The sequence below is a fragment of the Rana temporaria genome, chromosome 10 (assembly GCF_905171775.1).
Source record: "Rana temporaria chromosome 10, aRanTem1.1, whole genome shotgun sequence".
Taxonomy (NCBI): Eukaryota; Metazoa; Chordata; class Amphibia; order Anura; family Ranidae; genus Rana; species Rana temporaria.
This window is the reverse complement of record NC_053498.1, coordinates 118,153,650-118,177,494: the sequence shown is the minus strand read 5'-3', so window position 1 is coordinate 118,177,494 and position 23,845 is coordinate 118,153,650. Positions and strand designations below refer to the sequence as shown.

The following is a 23,845-nucleotide window of genomic DNA, read 5'->3' as shown; positions in this document are numbered from 1 at the left end:
TATTAAGTTGGTCCACCCTTTGTAGCTATAACAGCTTACATTCTTCTGGGAAGGCTGTCCACAAGGTTTAGGAGTGTGTCTATGGGAATGTTTGACCATTCTTCTAGAGGTCTGTGAGGTCTGTTCACTAATGTTGGATTATAAGGTTTGGCTCACAGTCTCTGCTCTAATTCATCCCAAAGGTGTTCTATTGGGTTGAGGTCAGGACTCTTTGCCAGTCAAGTTCCTTCACCCCAAATTCGCTCATCCATGTCTTTATGGACCTTGCTTTGTGCCATTAAAGTTCATGTGCATATAAAGGCAGGTGTCCCAATACTTTTTGGCAATACAGTGTGTATATATATATATATATATATATATATATATATATAATATATCCCATTTAATACCTGACAAGGGATCCCCAGGGCAACATGCATTACTTAAAAAGCACAAGCATAGGAGCAATGTTTCTCAATGAAACCTGGGAAAGAGCTCTACAGAAGTAGGGAAGGGGAGCTTATTGTTGCTCTATCACTCTTTTGTTTGATAAAAAAGTATTAGATACTATTCTATAAATATTTTTACTATTCTATATTATTGTGCTATCAATAGCATAGTAATAGTGGCAAAACTAAAACAACATAAAAAAGACATGCAATAAAACCTTTGGCACCTTCTGCAATACAGCAAATTATTGGTGCCAAAATGGCAGCACAGAAAGTTGGGAGCCAATATGGAGTGACGCGCTGGTTGAAGTACGATAATGCCCAAAATACACTGAAAGTGCATTAACTGTACATCATCAATCCAGTTCACTGAAATCAGAACTCTTAGCTGAACATATTCTTTTCTTCGTTCCAAGGTATGACAGAAAACTACATAGTGTTTATAGAACAGCCAATAAGGATGCACCTTTTGAGAATTATTACAGGGAAAATCAGAGGTATACCGATATCTGACTGTCTGAGCTGGGATCCAAGCTGTGACACCATTTTCCATGTGTCAAATAAAAGCACAGGAACGGTAAGGCTAAATGTCACTTAGTTTTTAAAAATCTTTGTCCCTATTGTCTACTGATTTCGTACAATGTTACTAAACACACAACAGTAAAATCAGTCTGTATATGCAGCAGACATCCCAACCTGCAAAAACTAATTTCAGGGAGGGGGCAAACTCCTTTCAGGGAGGTGATGCTTCGCGCTGGCGCCGACCCCGTCAACTGGGCACACATCAGGGCACGGGGCACACAGCGGCTGTCATTAGACCTCTCATGGCATGCTCCTCCCTGCTGGCCCCTCCTCTCTTCAAGTCCGTCTGAGGTGATGACAGATCTGGTCCCTACAAAGTGGCAGTCATTTAAGCTCTCATGGCACGCTCCTCCCCGCCGGCCCCTCCTTCCCTCCCGTCCACCCCAGAAGCACCTGCGGTGGACAGGAGGGAAGGAGGGACCGGTGGGGAGGAGTGTGCCATGAAAGGTCTAATGACAGCCGCTTTGCAGGGACCAGATCTACCCGTCAACTAGTTGTGATTGACGGGTGGATCGCGGTCATGGGGACCCCTATTGACAACGTGCCACCTCAACAGTGCCTACCATCAGTGTCCACCATTGGAGCGCTCCCGGCTCTGTCCTGACCCCTCTCCTGGCAACAGACAGAAGATGGAGCAGCTCAAGCGACCGCCGCGGCCGTACTCCATTCGGCCGCTCGGGCTGCTCTGTCTGTGGCTGAGTGACAGTCCCAGCCGTGAGATCCCCTGGCGCTCGCGGGTGTCCGGTAGCCAGCAGTCAAACGTGAGAGACTCCCGCGACCTGCAACAAACTTGAGAAGTCCTTCATAGTTCCTATCTATTCACCCAGGCTAGCAGCCTAAGGCCTCGTACACACGACCGTTTTCCTCGGCAAAATCCGTCAAGAAAAATGCTGGCAGAGCATTTTTGCCAAGAAAAACGGTCGTGTGTATGTTTTTCGTCAAGAAAACTGTCGTGGATCTCGACGAGAAAAAAAGAGAACATGTTCTCTTTTTTCTCGTCGGGACTGGAGTCTCAATTTCCTCGTCGTGTTTCTTGTCGGGCTGGTTTACGACGAGAAACACGTTCGTGTGTATGCTTAGAAATGCGCGCATGCTCAGAATAAAGTATGAAACGGGAGCGCACCTTCGGTAAAAGTAGCTTTCGTAATGGCATTGTGCCTGCCCTTTACCATGGTGAGATCTTTTTCATCATCTTTTCTCTGCTACAGCTTCATTCCGTGAAGTATCATACCAAAGCCTTTGCAATGTTTCATCAAATCAACGCTTATGAAGATCAGGACTGCATTGTGCTTGACCTCTGCTGTCAAGATAATGGGGATGGGATACATCAGTTTCAGCTGCAAAACCTGCGCAAATCTGGGATAGCATTGGATAAGGTATTGTCTTATAGAATGTAAAGACTGCTTTTCAGAGGCGTTGCTAGGGGGTGTGGGGGGTGCGGTCCGCACCGGATGACACCCGCTAGAGGGGTGACACCATCCCGTTTTTTTTTAAGCTGACATGCCCAGCCTGCCCTGTGAAATCCCAGCCTGCCCTGTACCACCCCAGCTTGCTCTGTGCCACCCCAGCCTGCCCTGTACCACCCCAGCCTGCCCTGTATCACCCAGCCTGCCCTGTACCATCCCAGCCTGCCCTGTACCACCCCAAACAGCCCTGTACCACCCCAGCCTGCCCTGTACCACCCCAGCCTGCCCTGTACCACCCAGCCTGCCCTGTGCCACCACAGCCTGCCCTGTACCACCCCATCCTGCCCTGTACCACCCCATCCTGCCCTGTACCACCCCAGCCTGCCCTGTACCACCCCAAACTTTCCCATGCCACCCCAACTTGCCCTGTGCCACCCTAACTTGCCCTGTACCACCCCAATCTGCCCTATGCCACCATAACTTGCCCTATACCACCCCAACCTGCCCAATGCCACCCTAACTTGCCCTGTACCACCCCAACCTTTGCCATGCCATCCCAACTTGCCCTATGCCACCCTAACTTGCACTATACCACCCCAACCTGCCCTGTACCACCCTAACTTGCCCTATACCACCCCAACCTGTCCTATGCAACCCTAACTTGCCCTATACCACCCCAAACTACCCTATATCACCCCAACATGCCCTATACCACCTTAACCTGTCCTATACCACCCCACTACACCAACCTGCCACTATACCACTCTATACTACCCTAACCTGCCACTATACTGCCCCATACTATCATTTACAGGGGCTGGTTTGGGGTGCGCCCCGTGCCCGTGCGCTGCCTGCTTGGTGCTGGGCAGCCTAGACAGAGGGGGGGTGACACCATGTTTTACCGCACCGGGTGACACCAACCCTAGTGACGCCACGGCTGCTTTTATAGTTGATACTGTAATCCAAAATCGCTGAAACTATTGGCGAAATATCCAATGAAAGTTATTTTGAGATCAGGGCAGTAATGGTAAACCTTAAAGTACAAGAGTCCTTTGTATTCTTTCTTGAATCTTTGTGTGCTTTGTGTATTTCTTCTAGCTCTTTGTACTAATCCAGTGTGAGACTTTCCCTCTGTGTAGGAGCTTCCTGTAAAAAAGACCGCTCACTGCTGCTCTCTCTCCTTGTGTGAGGTGACTGGTCTTGTCTCCGCCCCCAACTGTACTTTTCTGTAGGCAGCCTGTAGTGGGTGGAGCCTGCTGAGTCCCACCCACTGAGTAAATGAATATGAATTTACTGCATATGCTTTTCGGTTGTTGAGGATTGTATTTACATGAAGGTTTTTGTGCCCGGAATTTGGATTTAAATGTATCTGGAGTTCAACTTTAACACTGAAAGGGTTTTTGAATTAGACTAATTTGAATGCTTAGCACTGATCAGTCAGGTATATGATAGCGATGTCAGCTCCAGGAAGGGTTGAGTGATTGTATCTGCGTTGCGCTTGGGCAGATTTCTGTGTTCTTTTTGAAGAATTAAATGTCTTTTATAATCTAAAATCCATCTTTTTTTTATCAGGTCTATAATTCAGTGGCCAAGTCTTTCCCTCGCAGATTTGTGCTTCCTCTCAATATTGACTCTGAGACACCACAAAATATAGACATAAATCCTCTAGAATATACAACAGCAACTGCTGTAAAGCAGGACCTTGAAAGGGTAAGTTATAGGTGGACTTTGGAGGTCATACATGTGATTAGTATGTCTATTTATTTTCTATTATTCAGTAGTAAAATAAATCACTGTTCATGCAAGTCAACTTACCTTTCTTCGGATAGGTATAGTGGTCCAAATTACACAAGTGAACAAGTTCTGGGTGGGCAAGCCAGGAAAATCAGGACTTAAAGTGTTACTAAACTCCCCTTCTTCCACAGTCCCCAATCCATCTTCTGATAAGATCGAGCCTTTGGAGTCAGGCTGCACATGCTCACTTTGGTGTGTATTGCTAGAGAGTTTTTTAATTTTATTTTTATTGGGAGGATGCATGTGATCAGCACAGGGCCAATCTGCACTGTCCAGACAGAGGGTCAGGTGTCCTGCATAGGACAGGGATAGGAGAATAAAAACTCCTCCTACAAGCTTTAACCAGACACTGATAGAAAATTGACTGATAGATAAAATAATTGCATTTCCATGTTCTGTGTATTCTGGGAGACCATATATAGCGAATGCAGGGTCCTGGGTTCAGTAACACTTTAAAGTGGTAGTAAACTCTGTACTACCACTTTTACCTACAGGTAAGCCTATAATAAGACTTACCTGTAGGTATAAAGAATATCCCCTAAACCTGTATGGTGATTGCAGCGGCGCATGAGCAGCGCGGATCCTCGGATAAAGGCCCGGCAGCCGCCGGAATGATGTCTCCCGCGCGCCAGCCAATCACAGCGCTGGAGCGGCGATACCCGGAAGACACGGGCAAGATGACATTTCCCTCGGCGTGGACCAGGTAAGTTCCCCACACCTCGTTCCAAGGTAAGTATTTCATAATGAGCTAGTATGCGGTGCATACTAGCTCATTATGCCTTTTGCCTTTCAGGTGTGTAAACAAAAAAACTTCTGCGGGTATACAACCGCTTTAAATCTATATTATGCATGTGTAGCCATCTCCCTAACCACCAGAGGACTGGCGGTGACCCCCAGAGTCAGGGAGAGCTGAAATTCCTCCTCAGGGTGCAGGTTACTACGCATGGTGGGTGTAGTGCAAGGTGGAAAGATGGGTGCCAGTCACTTTTAAAAATGAACAAAATGGTTTTTATTTCTCTTAACAGGAATGGTGGGAGAGAGGGATGGGGCACAGGACACCCTTATGCAAATGCAATAGCAAATTGGCAGACTCCTTGGACAAAAATAGAACTAGGCAGGCAGCCTACTTAGGACGCAAGTGCTTTGTGAATACAGCACTTGCCTCTCTAAGATAGCGGCGGTGTAGCGTAAATAAGATACGCTACGCCTGCACAACGTAAAGCCGCCCTACGTGAATCTAGGCCTAAAACTCCATCCCTTTTGCACTTGGTTCCAGCAACAAGAGTGGTTGACCCTCTGGCAACTTCACTACATGTGGTTAGGCCTCAGGCTTCAGGCCTACACCTCTGCTGCTTCTCCACACACACACCACCCAGGCTACAGCCCAGGTGGAAAGAACCCTGATCACCTGACTCTCTCAGAATAGTCTATCCCAGCAGCCTCAGCGGCCAAAGAAACTCCTGCTGATTGGCTGAGAAAAAAACATCATGCTAATGTCAAAAGTAACAGTGCCACCTATTGACAAAAGTAAGAAATCACAGTTCAACCCAAGCTCAGGAGAAATCCATTTGATCAAGACTACAAATTAGCCAGGCTAGTTACCACCTAGCACAACTAAGTTTACTAGCAGCCCTTTTTAGGACGAGGATGCTACACATGTATAATAAGGTTATTAGTTATCACTTCTTCTCATTATCTGCTTATGATTTTTCACTTAGGCTGGGTTCACACTAGCTGCGGGCCTGTGTCCCAGCAGGGGGTCTGGTCTGTCCCTATTGACCGTTTCAGGTGCGACTCGGGTACAAATCTTTGCCTGAATTTGCACCTGAAACAGCCAGAAGATGCACAGGACCCTTCTGCAATCTAGACCGCGGCTGCCCTGGAGGTGTGTGAACCGACTCCATTGAGAGCCGGTGACACCCTCGCCTATCGTTCGAATTGGGTGCGGGGAAACCCACATCCAATTCGCATCAGTGTGAACCCAGCCTTAGTCTTCAGACTGCTGTGGTGGGCCCATTCATTGCAGAGGTTTAAAAAGTAATAGCGATGTGTAAAGTGTAATAACCCAATAAAATCATCCCATTTTAAAGTGATACTAAAGTCTATTTTTTTTTGTTGTTAAAAATAATAAACATGTTATACTTACTTGCTCTGTGAAGTGGTTTCGCACAGAGCAGCCTGGATCCTCCCCTTTTCGGGTCCCTCTCCTGTGCACTTGGCCCCTCCCTCCTGTTGAGTGTCCCCACAGCAAGCAGCTTGCTATGGAGGCACCTGAGCCAAGCTGTAGCTTTCTGTGTCCATTCAGACACGGAGCCGCATGTGACTCCCTTTCTCTCCTCATTGGCTCACTGACTTTGATTGACAGCATCGGAAGCCAATGGCACTTCACTGCTGTCTTAGCCAATGAGGTGGGGCGTCCTGGACAGCCGAGTCTCTCGTGCACCATCGCTGGATCGAGATGGACTTTAGGTAAGTATTAGGAGGGCTGAGGGGGGCTGCTGCACACAGAAAGCTTTTCATCCTAATACATCCAATGCATTAAGATAAAAAAAAACCTTGCCATACCGAATAAAAAATATCCTACGTACAATCTCATACAAAAAGTGTGTAATAAATGCAAGTATATTCAACAGGCTGACGAATACACTGAATATAGCCCCCATGGCTTAATGACACTTACACAGAGTTGGCTAAGCTACAGATAGGGACTGGGTGGAAACCATATGGGATCACACATGTCAAACACGTTTTTAGGCATGGAAGGCTTAGACCGTTTGCAGTTCTGCGGACGGACTATGGGCTTCCGTCCTCAATGCTCTTTCAGTACCTGCAGCTCCAGCACGCAGTAAGGGCTCAGAGTAGGTCTTCTGAGTGGCACTTGTCGCCAACCCCGGTATTTAGTCTCATTGGGGATGCTGTGTCTTCGAAGGGATTTATCTCTCAATGCTACGCCATCTTATTACAGAACTTCTTGGGGCAGCATCCAATACCGGTGAGGGAAAAATGGGAGAGGGAAGTTGGCCAACTGGATGGAGAACAGTGGGAAGAGATATTTCAAGGGGTGAGCACTTGATCACTGAATGTGGCCCAGCGGCTCACTCAATTATATATCATCTTCAAGGTATATTATACGCCACATAGATTGCAGTTGATGGGGATGCAAAATGAAGATACAAGCACTAGATGTAAGCGTGACCATGGGTATCTTATCCATCTTCTGTGGAGATGCCCCAAACTGCATAAAAACTGGGCCGAGGTAGTGAGTACTGTCAACTCGGTATTTGGGGTGTCTATAACTGTGAACCCCAGGGTATGTCTATTGGGTGTATTGGAGGAGTATGTGGTGGAAGTGTACACAAGGGAGGCTGTTCATAGAGTTCTATTCCAGGCTAGGAAGTTGATTATGTTTTACTGGAAATCGGAGAACCCTCCGACCTCGAGGGAATGGATTGTCAAGATAGGAGATATGCTACGTATGGAGAAACTTATCTACCAACACAGGGGGAGTACACAGAAATATGAGAATCTTTGGGCCCCGTGGCTAGATACGCCGGGGTTTTCCCTGGTGGACCTGGTCATGGACAGGTTGTTGGGACTGAATGTGGGATGAGTAACACAGCATGGAAATTTGAGGGTAGTAGAAGTGGTGACATTGTAATAATAATAACACTGCTGTATTTTGTTTTTGATGGCTGTCTGTATGGCCATGTTGCACAATGTATAGTTGCCAAACGCTGTATACCACCTTTTCATCAATAAAAAACTTTTTTGTTGGATAAAAAAAAAAAAAAGATAAAAAAAACCTTCTGACTTTACAATGCCCTTAATTAATTTAGAACATAATCATCATTGCGGTTTGAATTATTTTAATAAACGAAAATGCAGTTTGTTACTGTTTTGTCACATCTTTGTTTTTCTATATAGTTAAGATACAATCTGTCACCCAGTATGTCATTTTCCTAGGTGTGGTGTACTCACGAGAACCTGTATAATGAAACATTTGAAAACGTTGGAGGCCTTGACTTCCCAGCCATTAACTACTCCAGATACAACACCAAAAAGTACCGCTATTTTTATGGATGTGGATTACAGCATCTTGTTGGAAGCAGCCTTATAAAAATGGATGTGGTGACCAAGGACATGAAGGTGAGAATATATTTTTTTCTTTTAGGATGCTGTAAAAAATTTATAATGAACCTACTTATTTTATTTTAACATAATCTTCCAATTTTTTTTTTTTTATAATTTCTCCATTATATACGCGGTATAGCATGGCATCTTTAGTTACTATAAAATTAAAGTGTACCATTACTAAACTGGCACTTGCATATCATAGACCTTCGCATTATTGCTTTTTGGTACAATGGGCCAGATTCACAGAACAAATACGCCGGAGTATCTACTGATACTCCGGCGTATTTTCAAATTTGCCGCGTCGTATCTTAGTTTGTGATTCACAAACAAGATACGACGGCTTTTGGCTAAGATCCGACAGGCTTACAGCTTTGTACGCCTTCGGATCTTAGGCTGCAATACTTCGGCCGCCGCTGGGTGGAGTACGCGTCGTTTTCCAGCGTCGGGTATGCAAATTAGCATTTACGGCGATCCACGAACCTACTCGCGTGCGTAACGTCGTTTTTTCCCGTCGCAAAGTTAAGCAATGTTTTGCATTGCTTAACTTTACACCAGCCATGTTAAAGTATGGCCGTCGTTCCCGCTTCGAATTTTAAATTTTTTTTTTTTCAGCGTAAAATGTTACGCACGTCGCCATTCACAAACACTTCGGGGTGCCGTAATTTCGCGCAAAGCACGTCAGGAAAATTGCGAACGGAGCATGCGCAGAACGTTCGGCGCGGGAGCACGCCTAATTTAAATGGTACACGCCCCATTTGAATTAGGCGGGCTTGCGCTGGACGTCTTTACGATACACCGCCGCAAGTTTACAGGTAAGTGCTTTGTGAATCAGGCACTTACACTGAAAACTTGCGGCGGTGTAATGTAAACACGATACGTTACGCCGCCGGAGTTCTACGAGAATCTGGCCCAATGTTCTTTTAGAGAAATTACTACTGATTGTATGACTAAGTAGTAAGTACAAACTTTTTCAGGTAGCAAAACTGGTCCTATTGGTCTTGCTGTAACTCCCTTTGTAATCTGCAGGACTGAGCTGTCAGCTTATTTCTGCTTTTGCATTCATTTATTTCTATTCACTCATATTTTAAGTAAGCGTGGACATATGTGGGGGTAAGGGGCTGCTCAAAACCGACCCCATGCTTCAGACCCCGTGCTGTGTATGGCCAATGCTGCTCCGGCCACACCCGCTGACATGTTTCACCCCAACTACCAGGGGTTAGACCTCTGTGATCAAGCCCCCATAGGCGGGACAAAACATGTCAGGGGGCATGGCCGGAGCAGCGCTGTCTGAGGCCATACACAGCCATGTCCATATCTGAAGCACTGGGTTGGTTTTAAGCAGTGTATTCCCATATGAATTAGTGCCTGACACCTGCTACCACTTTCTGATATCCTCCAGCTTTGATCGTTGCTCCCAGTCTACAAGTGATCACATATTTTAAGAAATACACAAATATGTCCCTATGTCTCATCAGCATTGATGGTGGCATTGTACATTTATTGTGTTTATTACATGTGTATGTTTTTATTTTATAAGATTTGGCAAGAAGATGGTTTCTATCCCTCGGAGCCTGTGTTTGTGCCTAGTCCAGATTCCACTGAAGAAGATGATGGAGTTATCCTTTCAGCCGTAGTCACTCCCCGTCAGGTAGGATTGCACTGCAAACAGCTCAACAAAGTAATGTATAGTTGTAAAGAAATAACATATTTACTAAAGCTAGCAGCATAAGATTTAAAAATATTCAATGATGGCTGACAGAGTCAAGTTCCACTTAAGCATGTGGTGCAGTTATGCTGTTGGGCGATCAGCCATGAAGTTCCTTTATGTATTTGCAATGAGCACAAAAAAAACGTTCAAACTTAAAAATGTATCAAATTTGTAATAGAGATAGAGATGTGCAATTTGTTTAGTTCCAAATTCGTTTTTTTTTATGAATTTTGACAAATTCGTTAATTCTGAAATTTCCGGATTTCCGAATTTTCAAATGTCCATATTGTCAGATTTTCCAATTTCCAAATTTTCCAATTCCGAATTTTCCAATTTCCGAAATTTCCAATTTCCGAAATTTCGAAAATTCTGAATTTTGGAAATTTTGAAAATTCAAACATTTTGAAAATTCAAACATTTTGAAAATTCAAACATTTTGAAAATTCGAAAATCAGAGATTTTGAATTTCGAATATCCAAATTTCAGAATTTTCAGAATTTCTGAAAAAAGCTAAAAAAAAATCGAATGAAACAAAAAATGAACACATTTTTTGGCAGTGCACATGTCTAATATACATTTTAATTCAAATATTAATTGATTTTTTTTTCTGCTTTCTTGTAGGATAAAACAACATTTCTGCTCATCTTAGATGCCAAAGCCTTCACAGAAATTGCACGGGCTGAAATTCCTGTACAAATGCCTTATGGATTCCATGGAATTTTCCTACCTCAGAAAGAATGTTACTGATGGAGAACCTGTCAGCCAACCTAAGCTTTTAAAATGTTAATTCCTGCCTATAAGCATGTAGACAAGGGACCCCTTTTAGGCAAATCGTGCATGATTATTTTTATATTTTATTATTTAACCAGTGGGTTGAATGAAAAAAAATTATAAAACGATTCTCCCACCCACACATTTGACATGGATGGGGGAATCGCTCCTACTGAGCGATTTTATTCTGACAGCAGGGAGTCTTCCAGAATACAATGAACAGTGTTTCTGGCTATAGCCGCTGGCACTGGTTATTCAGGAAAAATCCAACAGGCTGGTTGTACTGTACTTAGATCTATCAATAAATCATCTTGTGTACAATCAGCTAAGCCCTGCATGCTGAATCTGCTGAATTTCAATGCATGTATGGCCGGCTTTAACCCCTGTTTAGCTACGTTGTACTTTGCCAGCTTTTGTCTCAACTTTTTTGAGATGTGTTGCTGTCATAATTTTTTTAATTGCCTTATTTTTTTTTAAACAGATTGTACATTTTCTCAGTCTAAACATTTGATATTCTCTCTATTTTTTATTTTGAATAAAATATGTGTTTATGAAATTTGCAAAACATTGCATTCTGTTCTTATGTAGATTTTACACACTGTCCCAGCTTTTTTGGGAATTGGGTTGTACTTTGCCAGCTTTTTGTTGCCCTGTCCAAATTTTTTTGAGACGTGTTGCTGCCATCAATTTCAAAATGACCTTATTTTTTCTAAAATTTGTACATTTGCTTAGTTTAAACATCCGATATGTTTTCTATTTTGAATAACATAATAGTAACAGTGAAATTTTCCAATGGGGAAACTAGTTCTGGTGACCTTGGGGGTCCCTATGGATTCCCTTAATTTGCAAGGATTTACTCTCACTTCTTGTTTTAGCTATGGAACAGGAAGTAAAGGTAAATCTGCCCAATTGGACACAAATAGCAAAAAACTGACTTTTTAATTAATACATTCAGAGATTTGGCCTTATGATTCTTAAAACATAACTAACCCCCAAAACAAAAATATAATATTTTATAGCTTACCAATCATTGGATGTGGTGGCTGCATGACTTTTTTTTCAGGCCTGTATTCCTTTATTTTTACCTGTATTTCTGCTAGTAATATAATTCCTGTCTTAGGGTGGCTACATTCACTCCTGCACTGCAAGTATGGATGAGGAATGTAGCCACCTGTCACGTACCTGTACAGAGTCTGAAGTGACGAGGTCAGCCTCTCTTGTATCTCCGGCCCTGGTCCCGCTGAGGGTGGAGACAGGAGGAACCAAGGGACAGGAGGAACACAAGTGCCTGCAGATGTAGCCCTGGAAGCCTGAAGCAGATGATGCGACTCTTGGAAGGCAGCAAGCCACAGGAGGCCGCAGGAACGGAGTTGCAGATACCCGGGGAGGAAGATTAGAGCCAAACAGGAGACAGGAGCGTAGTCACACGGATAGCCGGGATCGGTAGCAGGTGGGCAGCAAGGTACAAAGTCATCAGGCAGGAGCAAGGTCAAATAGGGAGCTGAGATCAGGAACCGATAATCAGAAGTGTAACGAAGTCCAGCAGCAGAGTCAGGGAAAGTCAAGGTTCAGTAACAGGTGACAGGCAGGTGAACTATAGGATACGGGTACAGGAACAGCTGACATCCGTCAGCACTAGACTGGGGTCAGTACGCCCCTTACATTGGCCGTCTGGTGCCAAAGGAAAGCTTGGACGCTCTCCCACGGACATGCACGCTCCTCTGCGCACACGCATCAGCGCCTCAGCGATCTGCTGAGTTCCTTGTGCGCATGTGCGTGCACGAGTGCGCCCGGAGCGCTTTGACAGTTCTCTTATACCACCTTTGACTCTTTGGCCTCCAAGATTATGCCCTTTCCTGGTTCTCCTTCTATCTATCACAGCTCTCGTTCAGTGTTACCTACAATTCTATCTCCTTCTCTCCACTTTCTCTCTGGGGGTCCTCCAAGGCTCTGTTTTGGGACCTCTTCTCTTCTCTATCTACAGTACACCTCCTCTCTTGGTCACTTGATATCCTCCCATGGCTTTCAATACCATCTCTATGCCAATGATACCCAAATCTATCTCTCTGCTTCTCCCTTCACTCCTTCAGTGTCCTCTCGCATTACTAACCTACTAACTGACATACTAACATGGATGTCACACCACTTCCTCATTTCTTTTTTTTTAATCCAACAAAATGTTATTTAGTTTTCAGAGGTCCACTTCCTCATTTCTAAAACGGAGCTCATAATATTCCCCCCTGTGCTCCAAATTTAATATCTGTCAAAATCTTGTAGACTTCACTTCCGTAACATCTCTAAAATGTGACCCATTTTAGACAATGAAACTACCAAGCTACTCCTTCACTTCTTATCTTGCACCTTGACCATTGCAACTCCCTTCTCATAGGTCTACCTCTCTTCATTCTATCATGAATGCTGCTACCAGAGTCATCCACCTTACAAAGCTATTCAGTGTCTGCCACCCTTCTCTGCCAATCCCTCCATGGACTTCCGACTGCCCAGTGAATAAATTAAAAATCCAACAACATACAAAGCCATTCACAACTCTGCCCCGAGCTACATCACCAATCTTGTCTCCAAATATCACCCAAACCATTCTCAGCTCCTCTCAAGACCTCCTGCTCTCTAGTTCCTTTGTCTTCTCTTCCTATACTTGTCTCTGTGACTTCTCCAGAGCCCTTCCTCCTGGAGCCCAGCCAAGATATAGAACTTTGAGGATGAACTTTATATTTTAAGTAAGGAGAATCTAACCCCCCTGTAATTTATTTCAGTGCCCTTTGGTGTTACCTTGGAGAAAGTACTAGGACCCCATTGTGTAGGGCAGGCCTGTAATGTTTGCTTTGGGCACTGGATTCTGCATCAGGCTTGGCATAAAGTGTAATGTGTGTAGTTAGATAGACGTAGTTAGAGGCAGGCGGTGACCTCATCATGAGGGCGGAGATTACGAAAGCCATTACACAAAAGAGATTTGCTTATTGTCTTCTGTAATCATGTGTTTTTCTTTGGTTTAATAAAATTATCTTAGACGATCTACAATATGTTGGCCTTCTCCTTGCTTCCTATATACAGTATATGACCTTCTGGATTGAGGATAGCTTGTCCAAGGTGGATGGAATAATCGTGTGGAGCAGCACTTCATTATTTTAATAGAGGTGCTTATGACTTCCTCTAGCATAACGAAGTCCAACTAAGAAGATGAGAGAACACCCTTGCAGTTGGGTGAAGGGTACGGTGGTGTATGTGTTTACACAGCACTTTTTGGAGAAGAGATTTCTAATTAAAGTGGAGCTACACACCATTGGACTTATGAAGCTGAAGTTTTGAATGCACATATGTATTTAATAATTTTGCTTGTTACATATACATGGACTTTACGAAAAAAATATTTTTAACTATTTTGGATTTTCTTTCTATATTCTTGCACCTTATATACATTTTGGCCACTAGAGTGATGTATTTATGTGGTTGACACTATTTATGCACTTCGTAGTATTTATTTATATACATTTTTTCCATGGTCCTATTGATTGGAATTCATTATTTATTACTGGGTAGCGCGTTAGATTTTTTTTTTTTTTTACAATGTCAACGGGGCTTTATTTTCAATTTCAAAGTATATTGACAGTTGAACAGTACAACATAGCCAGAACAAACTGGGGGAGGGGAGAAAGAGGGGAGGGAGACAAAAAAAAAGGGGGGGGTGGAAAGGTGGGAGGGGGAGAGGAGGGATACAGGGAAGGGAACAATAAAAAATATATATTAAACATAGTCTGGATACAAACATACATCTCAGCAGGGAGTAAAAAAAAACTCTAGATAAAAAGGGGGCATCCCGCCCGCCCCGGACATTCGATCTATGTGGGCAGGCATCCCCCCCAAACTGGTGAGGGGTAGGGTAGCCTAAAGCCCCTACACGTATGCAAGTGCAATCAGAACTCCCATACTGATACTAATAAGCATCTTGAAACAACCAGAGGCACCCAGGACAGTCAAGAAAAAACCTGAAGACTATCCCGGTAGCCCGAAACAAGGCTGGACACCTAAGCATCCCATGCCGGTAAAACAATAAACATTACAGACAAAAAAAGGAAAGGGACAAAGAAGATAGTGTAACGTCACACCAATAACTTTGCACTAAGTACAACTTTAGTTGCTTCTTTTCCAGTCAACTCTCTTCCTTCTTTCCGAATGTCCTCTCACCTCCTGCAGCCTTGCTCTCCACAGTGGTTGCGGAGGTGCTCCACCTAGTGGTACTTCCTGGTTCATTCCTGTGCGGCCTATTTAAACTCCCAGCACTCACAGAATGGTGTTCCTCTATTGCTGACAGAACGCCACTGTCAGCTGGGCTTCCAGACTCACCTGAACTGATCTCCAGCTTCCTGAACTGGATCACCAGGACTCCTTGTTTGCAGCTACCGCTCTCATCAGCCAGGTCCAGGCTCCCAGGACGCACATCCATGCCCAGCTATCTGCAACCGCAAGTAGTCTGCTATAGAAACCAATTACTAGACGCTGATCCCATACTTGTCGCTTGCTTTCAAGCCTGTGCTCATTGCTAAAGTACTAAGGAGTTCCACTCAAGTTTGAACTGCAGCTCACATGTTATGCTCACTGCTATAGATACCAATACCTGCATTGCTTTACATGCCTGATGTTGCTTCCATGCCTGTGTGCACTGCTAATACTATTGAGTACTATAGAGCACCCCTAGTGTCTCAACTACAGCATTCAAGTTTATCTTCACTGCTACAGATATCCTCACCATTGTGCTCTGCCTATGATGTCGGTTACTATTAGTACTAACGATTGAACTATGATAAGTAGACTAATTTGTCCATAAGGAACCCAGTCCTGTCTGTACAATACCAGTAACACTGAGTTCACTCCTGACCCCTAGTGTGCAGTCCCAGTACTGCGTCTACACTTATCCCTATACCTGTTCTATACCAGTAATACCAAGATTTACTTTTATGTTGCTTATGCTGGAATAAGCATTATTTACTTTACTGAGGCTGTGATGATAGAACCCAAACTCTTAACTGAGTTAAGAGTGAAACCTGGGTTCGAACCTGAGAAGTCTCCGCAGTTGCGATCCATAAACCTGAATCGAATTTGGAGTAACGTTACAGATAGAAGGTCAGATGGGAAACAAGCAAGAGAAAAGAAAGAGGGGAAGAAAGCAGGAGAAGCGGAAGCATACGAAACAGTTCTCATCGGTGCTGTTGATGAGATGTACCCGTAATCAGGAGGTGTCCGGGTTAGTCAACTGATGGCGCACCTGAACGAGCCTCCCAAAGGAGGGATCAGCAAGGGCCAGGAATGCCACATCTAAACTGGACGAGAACGTGGTTGTGTTGTGAATGTGAGCCTTCCATTCTGCCCAAGTTTGATCAAATTGTTTACGGGTGTCCCAGCAGTCTGCAAGCCAGCTCTCTGCCTCCATGATCTCCCCCACCTTCCCCAACCAGTCCTGCTCGCTTGGAATATGCAAGCTTTTCCAATGGAGTGGTATGAGACGTTTTGCTGCATTGAGGAGGTGGGGGAGAGCACTTCTATAATAATGTGACAGTGGTATGGGGGGGATATGGAGCAGGAAATGTTTAGGCAAAGCAGGGATATCCACACCCAGGCCATCAGACATGTGTTTGCCAACCATTTCCCAGAACGGCCAGAGCACCGGGCACTCCCACCAAATGTGGAGGAACATGCTCTTTTGCCCGCATCCCCTCCAGCACACATCAGAGGCAGTAGGGAAAATTCTGGCCAGAGTAGTGGGCACTCTGTACCACCGTGACAATAGCTTGTTGTTTTCTTGGGTCTTAGAGTCCAGAGCTCGAGTGAGTGAAACGGTATAAGTGATGAAGCTGTTCCCTAGTGAAGTCAATTCGTAGGTCTCTTTCCAACTCCCTGATAAAGTGGGGCGTAGGGGTAGGTGACGCAGCCTCCAGCATCCCATATAGTGCTGAGACCGCATGGGGTAGAGAGTCCGCAGAGACCCACATGTTTTCGAATTCCGTCAGAGTGGTTCTAATCTGCGCAAACTTGTGGCTTTTGGCTATGAAGGTCTCTAGCTGGCGGTGAGCGCGTTAGATTTATATAATCTGTGTAGTTAGCCATAGAGTAATATACAGGTCCATAATCATCAATTACAGGCATACCCCGCTTTTAAGTACACAACGGGGTTTATTTACTAATGCTGGAAATCGCAATATCAGGCTCACTTCTGCATAGAAACCAATGGGCTTCTAACCCCAGCTTGTTCAATTAAGCCTGGTAATAAAACCTGGAAGCTCATTGTTTTCTATGCAGAAGTGAGCCTGATTTTGCGCTTTCCATCTTTAGTAAATAAACCCCATTGTGTACTTAAATGTGGGGTATGCCTGTATAGCTGATGCCCTCAGCCTTATTGTTTTGTGTTGATGCTCTTGAGCATGTAATTCCAATTCTCAAGAATGTCCCTTATTGCTGATTGTTCACCAAAGTGCTTACCCAGCTTCTGGCTCTTCTAAGGGCATTTAAAGTAGAACTATGGGCAACATTTTTATTTTTTTTCCATTTTTGATAAGAGTATGGGAGATTTTGCAAGATTTTTTTTCTGCGAAGTGAGAGAAAATCCCTGCAAATTAAAAGAGAAGTAAAGTTTTTATTTTTCCCTATTCATACTTACCTCGGTGGATGGAGCATTAGACTGATGCTGCATCTGTCCCCCGGCGTCTCTGCACTGAGAACCGAACACCACCGATGACTCAGTTCTCACTCCTCCCCGAGCAGAGCGATACTGACTGTCAGTCAGCATAGCTTCTGCTCTACTTCTCAGCACTCATCGAGGCGCTGAGCAGTGGAGGGGCGAGGAGCGACCATCTCATCGTCTCAACGGCTCGCTGAGACTGCCATCAATCAGGACATGTCTCCGCTGACATCCGACGCTCCATAGGGATGCATGGACCTGAACGGTCCGTCGTGTGAATGAGGCCGTAGGCCCCTTCCACACAAGGGGGATCCGTTGCAGTGGAGTCCGCCAGCTCAGCAGGAGATCGCTCTGTTGATCTCCGCTGAGCCGGCGGATGACAGGTCCGTCTCTGCTCACTAAGTGGGGAGGGGTCTGTAGAGCTATTCCTATGTGGAGATCTGACCAAAACAGACACCATGTCCATTTTCATCAGATCTCATCTGATCGCCATACATCTGAATTTTTAGCGGATCGGAGCTGATCGAATGTCAGCGGACATGTCACCGCTGACATCCATCTCTCTATAGACCTGCATGGAGCATTTTTTTCAGGTCCGCCTAAAAAACAGAGAGACAGACCTGAACCCGTGTGAAAGGGGCCTTAAAGCAGGGTTCTAGGCTGCTGACCTTTAATATAAGTACACTTACCTGTCCAGGGAGCCCGCGATGTCCGCACCCAAAGCCAACCGTCCATCGGTTTCCGGGTGCAGGCGCCGGTGTAGTGTCACATTCCGCTCCCTATCACAGAATGATGTTTTGTCGCCGCCATCTTGCTACACTCCACAGTCCTGCACAGTAATGATAGAGTGAGAAGGTGGCAAGTGGACATCTTGTTACACCCACCGGAGTTTTAGATTTCACAGTTTTAAACAAAAAAACTGAGCTTATTTGCTTAAAGACAGTATTTAGAAATCCGACGGACTGTTTAAATGTAACATTTTAAAAGCAGCAGCAAACCTGCTGACCTTACATGGTTGCTAATGTGACAGAACGCCTCTGATTTTGACATTTAACATGTAAACAGTCCGTGGAATATAAAAACACTGGGCCAGATTCACGTAGATCGGCGCATCTTTATACCGGCGTAGAGCATCTCATATGCGCTACGCTGACGTAGAATAGAGAGGCAAGAACAGTATTCACAAAGCACTCGCTCCCAACGTTGCGCCGGCGTAACGTAAATTGGCCGGCGTAAGCCCGCCTAATTCAAAGTAGGAAGGAAGTGGGCGTGATCCATTTAAATGAAGCGTGACCCCATGCAAATGAAGGGCCGAACAAACGGCGCATGCGCCATCCCATGGACGCTCCTAGTGCGCATTCGCAGAATCACGTCGGAACGAACGCCTAAGATACGTTGAATCACTGAACGTAACCTACGCCCAACCCTATTCACGTAGTCCTACGTAAACTACGTAAAATACGACGGCTGTTCCGTCGTCCATACCGTTGCATGGGATGCGCCTCCTGGAATGCGCCTCCTGGAATGTGGAATAACTTTACGTCGGACGTACGCCTTACGTAAACGGCGTAGATTACTGCAACGGGCGCAAGTACATTCGTGAATTGGCGTATCTAGGTCATTTACATATTCAACGCGTAAATCAATGGAAGCGCCCCTTGCGGCCAGCGTAAATATGCGCCCGAGATACGACGGCGTAGGGAACTTATGTCGGTCGGATGAAGCCACATTTCAGGCGTATCTTGTTTTAAGAGTTAGGCGCATAGATACGACGGCGCATCTGCACACTTACACTGCGTATCTCAAGATACGTCAGCGTAAGTGTTTCATGAATCCGGGCCACTGTATTTAAGTATATAAGCTCCGTTTTGTGTTGAAAATAAGTGTGAAATCTAAAACTCCGATGGGTGTAACAAGATGTCCGCTTGCTCCCTTCTCACTCTATCATTACTGTGCAGGAGTGTGGGGTGTAGCAAGATGGCGGCGACGGAACGTCACTTCCGGAGTATTCTGTGATGGGGAGCAGAATGTGACAACATACCGGCATCCTAAGGGAAACAGGAAGTGAAGCCTTTGCAGCTTCATAGCCTGTTTTCCACTGCGAATGTGCGAGAAGCACTGGATTTTCTGAATGGTCCCGCTGTCTTCTGGGACCATTCAGCGGGGGGATAGAGGAGGGGTTGTAAATGACATAGGTCGCCGTGGTGACCTTACACGGAAGTGGAAGCAAGTACCTGTTTTTGACAGGTTTTCGACATAAGCAAAGTTTCCACTCTGAAGCTTCGTACACACGACCGAGGAACTCGACGGGCGAAACACATCGTTTTCCTCGTCGAGTTCCTTGTCAGGCTGTTGAGGAACTCGACAAGGCAAGTTTATCCATTCCCGTCGAGGAAATAGAGAACTTGCTCTCTTTTTGGCTCGTCGAGTTTCTGGACAGTTTCCTCGACGAAAATGTACACACGACCGGTTTCCTCGGCAAAAAAATATCTCCCAGCAAGTTTCTTGCTGTTTTTTGCCGAGAAACTCGTCGTGTGTACGAGGCCTCAGGTGGAACTCCACCTAAGGAACTGGTTTCTGCCTTATCCATTCTCCTCTCTCCTCACAATCCCTTTGAACCGTGTACATAGAGCTGTGGCATGTACTGTGCTTGTCTTTGCAGTGGGTGTAGTACACATAACTTTACACAATCCACTTTACACAGACTTCCGTTATGTATGGAATGCAGGACAGAAAGCTCAGTGACTGACAGCGAATACAACCAATAGGAGTAAAGTCAGGGTTCAGGGTCCAGAGGAGTTCTGTAGTGGAAGATGAGGGTGCTGGAGATAAGCAGGGTCCTGCGTGTGTCAGGTAATATCTGTATATACAATCAATGCTCCTACATACTTGTCTGGAGACTGGGAACATTGGGGGCAGTACAGTGCTATGTACAAATGCTTTGAAGGCTCAGTGTTATATATACGACAAGGGAAGTGTTATACAACAAAGGGCTGCCTGCTGTGTGATTAGGTGAATGTGCTTCCTGGGCTGCCCTGCATTGGAATAGGCAGTCCTGGTTGTCCATTATTGATTACAGTGTATCAGCCTGCAAGGTTTTTTTTTTTCAAATGTCTCAGTCGCTTTCAGAATGGATTATAACAATACTTGTTCACAGCATGTATTCAATTGTGCCGCTCTACCATGCATTTTGTAAATATGTTGCAATGCACTTTTTTTTTGCTTTGTTTGCTATTTCTATTTTTCTGCAGCTTGTTGCGATGCGTTACAATTTCACACCTCCTAACTTTCTGAGACTGGAATGAGAGACATCAGCAAAAGTATGCAGGAATAGGACACACCCCTTTGCCCCACCCCCTTAAAGGAGAATTGTACAAAAAACAAGGGGCTAGATTCACATAGATTTGCCTATCTTTAGGCGGGCGTAGCATATCGCAAGTGCAGTATTCTCAAAGCGTAAGCCCGCCTAATTCAAATGTGGAAGATGTGGCGTGTTTTATGATAATTTATTGTGACCCCACGTAAATGAGGCTTTTTCCGAACGGCACATGCGCCGTCCGTGAAAGTATCCCAGTGCGCATGCTCCAAATTAACCCGCAAAAATTCAATGCTTTCGACGTGAATGTAAATTACGCACAGCCCTATTCGCGAACGACTTACGCAAACGACGTAATCGACGTAAAATTTGACGCGGTCCCGACGTCCATACTTAACATTGGCTATGCCTCATATAGCAGGCATAACTTTACGCCGGAAAAAACCTTACGTAAACAACGTAAAAAAATCAGCCAGGCGCACGTACGTTTTTGAATCGGCGTATCTAGCTCATTTGCATATTCTACGTGGAAATCAGCGAAAGCGCCACCTAGCGGCCAGGGTAAATATGCACCCTAAGATACGACGGCGTAGGAGACTTACGCCGGTCGTATCTTAGCAACATTTAAGCGTATCTCAGTTTGAGCATACGCTTAAAGTTGCCACGGCGCGGATTCGGACTTACGACGGCGTATCTACTGATACGCCCGTCGTAAGTGTTACTGAATCTAGGCCAAGATTGGTTAAACCCACAACAGCTTTTTTTTACCACTACTATTCCTTTATATTGGCTTTTGGAATATAGAAATGCAGCAATTTAGAAATACGATTAAAAGTTTGATGCCGCGTACACACGACCGTTTTTCATGACGTGAAAAATTACATTTTTTTAAAATGGTCATTAAAAACGATTGTGTGTAGGCTCCAGAGCATTTTTCATGACGTGAAAAACGGGCATTAAAAATTTAGAACATGCTCTAATTTTTTGCGTTTTTTTTCACGTTGTCGTTTTTCACGTCGTGAAAAAAACGCGCATGCTCAGAAGCAAGTTATGAGACGGGAGCCCTCGTTCTGGTAAAACTAGCGTTTGTAATGGAGATAGCACATTCGTCACGCTGTAACAGACTGAAAAGCACAAAGACTGAAGAGCGCGAATCGTCTCTCACCAAACTTTTACTAACGCGAAATCAGCAAAAGCAGCCCAAAGGGTGGCGCCATCCGAATGGAACTTCCCCTTTATAGTGCCGTCGTACGCGTTGTACATCACCGCGCTTTGCTCAAGCATTTTTTTTCACGATCGTGTGTAGGCAAGGCAGGCTTGACAAGAATCACGTCGGAAAAAACGTTGTTTTTTCTAGAACATTGAAAATGGTCGCGTGTACGCGGCATAACACTTTTAACACTTTTGGATAGTTAAAAAGTGCATTTTATATGCATCTATATAGATCAGACCAAAATGAGGGACACATGAGGAGGAAAGAGGGGCAAAGGGACATTGGTCCCCTGTTGTGGGAAAGGCAGTGGGTAGGCGGCAGTTCAATTTCTATTGGCAGCCACCCAGCCGGCTCCGCCTCTTGTTTGTTCCTGGCCTCGGCGAGTGACCTGTTACTTATGGTTTTCTCTAATGGCGGCGGAGACTCCGCTGCTGGGACACCTGATGTAAGAGGGGGCTCCACTGGGGGATACCTGATGTAAGGGGGAATTCACGTGCCGCATTTTTCTTTCCTCGCTACGCCATACCAGTACGGCGGTTCGTTTAAGAGATATAACGAGTGCGCGCATGGCACCGATGTCCCCTGGCCACCCACGATCGCTCCTCAGAGAGGCAGAACGGGGATCTGTCAATGTAAACAAACAGATCCCTGTTCTGCCAGGGGAGTCCAGGGAGATCATCTGTTCCTAGTGATCAGGAACAGCGATCTCTCTGTACTCCCTGTAAGTACACTCCCCCCACAGTTAGAAACACCTCCTAGGGAACACTTAACCCCTTGATCGCCCCCTAGTGTTAACCTCTTCCCTGCCAGTGTCATTTATACAGTAATTGTTACATTGTTATAATGTCACTGGTCCCAAAAAAGTGTCAAAAGTGTCCGATCTGTCGGCCGCAATGTGGTAGTCCCGCTAGAAACCGCTGATCGCTGCCATTACGAGTAAAAAAAAATAATAATAATAAAAATGCCATAAATCTATCCCTTATTTTGTAGACGCTATAACTTTTGCACAAACCAATATTTTTTTTATCAAAAATATGTAGTAGAGCTGATGATGAAATTCGTTTTTTTTTTTACATTTTTTTGGGGATATTTATTATAGCAAAAAGTAAAAAAAAATATATATATTTTTTTCAAAATTGGCTATTTTTGTTTATAGCGCAAAAAAAAAAAAAAGAAAAAGAAACCACAGAGGTGATCAAATACCACCAAAAGAAAGCTCTATTTGTGGGGGGGGGAAAGGACATACATTTAATTTGGGTACAACGTCGCACCACTGCGCAATTGTCAGTTAAATTGACGCAGTACTGTATCCCCAAAAAATGGCCTGGTCATTAGGGGGCTAAATCTGCCTGGGGCTGAAGTGGTTAATGACACTACCAAATTGGTTCACAGAACGCAGTGGGAGTTATGAAAGGGGACAGGAATCAGATCGCATAAGTGTGAATACCCAATGCGATCCGTTTCCCGTGCGGTCCAAAAAAAAGGTCCTGCACCATTCCAGTGAGAATGTGATGCGATTTCAGCCATACAAAATTTGCATCGCACAGACATCGCATGTGATCTGCACAGCAATGCGGTGCGAATCACCTGCGCTGTCTGCCATCGCACTAGTGCAAACCCAGCCTAAGGAGCTTACAATCTCGTACTCATTGTTTTTTTTTTTTTTTTTTACATTCTGTGGTAAAAAAATGTGGGGAAAAAAATTGCGCTAGTTAGAGAAATTTAGACCATGTAGCAGCCAGCACACAAACAAACAAAGTCAAGTATAAACAGAAAACAATAAGTGCAGCGCTGCACATTCT

At 44.8% G+C, this 23,845-nt stretch overlaps 2 protein-coding genes across 2 annotated transcripts in view; both read left to right on the top strand.

The window, feature by feature from the left end:
* The window catches only part of LOC120915486 (beta,beta-carotene 9',10'-oxygenase-like), a 69,995-nt gene extending 58,607 nt beyond the window's left edge, over positions 1-11,388 (top strand). Inside the window, exons 7-12 of the mRNA XM_040326041.1 lie at positions 845-1,005; positions 2,219-2,386; positions 3,989-4,126; positions 8,174-8,356; positions 9,882-9,992; positions 10,674-11,388. Coding sequence (XP_040181975.1) covers positions 845-1,005; positions 2,219-2,386; positions 3,989-4,126; positions 8,174-8,356; positions 9,882-9,992; positions 10,674-10,799 — 887 coding nt within the window. The 3' untranslated portion in view covers positions 10,800-11,388. The remainder of the gene's footprint in view (positions 1-844; positions 1,006-2,218; positions 2,387-3,988; positions 4,127-8,173; positions 8,357-9,881; positions 9,993-10,673) is intronic.
* Positions 11,389-20,258: 8,870 nt separating this feature from the next.
* LOC120915488 (beta,beta-carotene 9',10'-oxygenase-like) overlaps positions 20,259-23,845 on the top strand; it is a 40,484-nt gene continuing 36,897 nt past the window's right edge. The window contains exon 1 of the mRNA XM_040326042.1: positions 20,259-20,367. Coding sequence (XP_040181976.1) covers positions 20,328-20,367 — 40 coding nt within the window. The 5' untranslated portion in view covers positions 20,259-20,327. The remainder of the gene's footprint in view (positions 20,368-23,845) is intronic.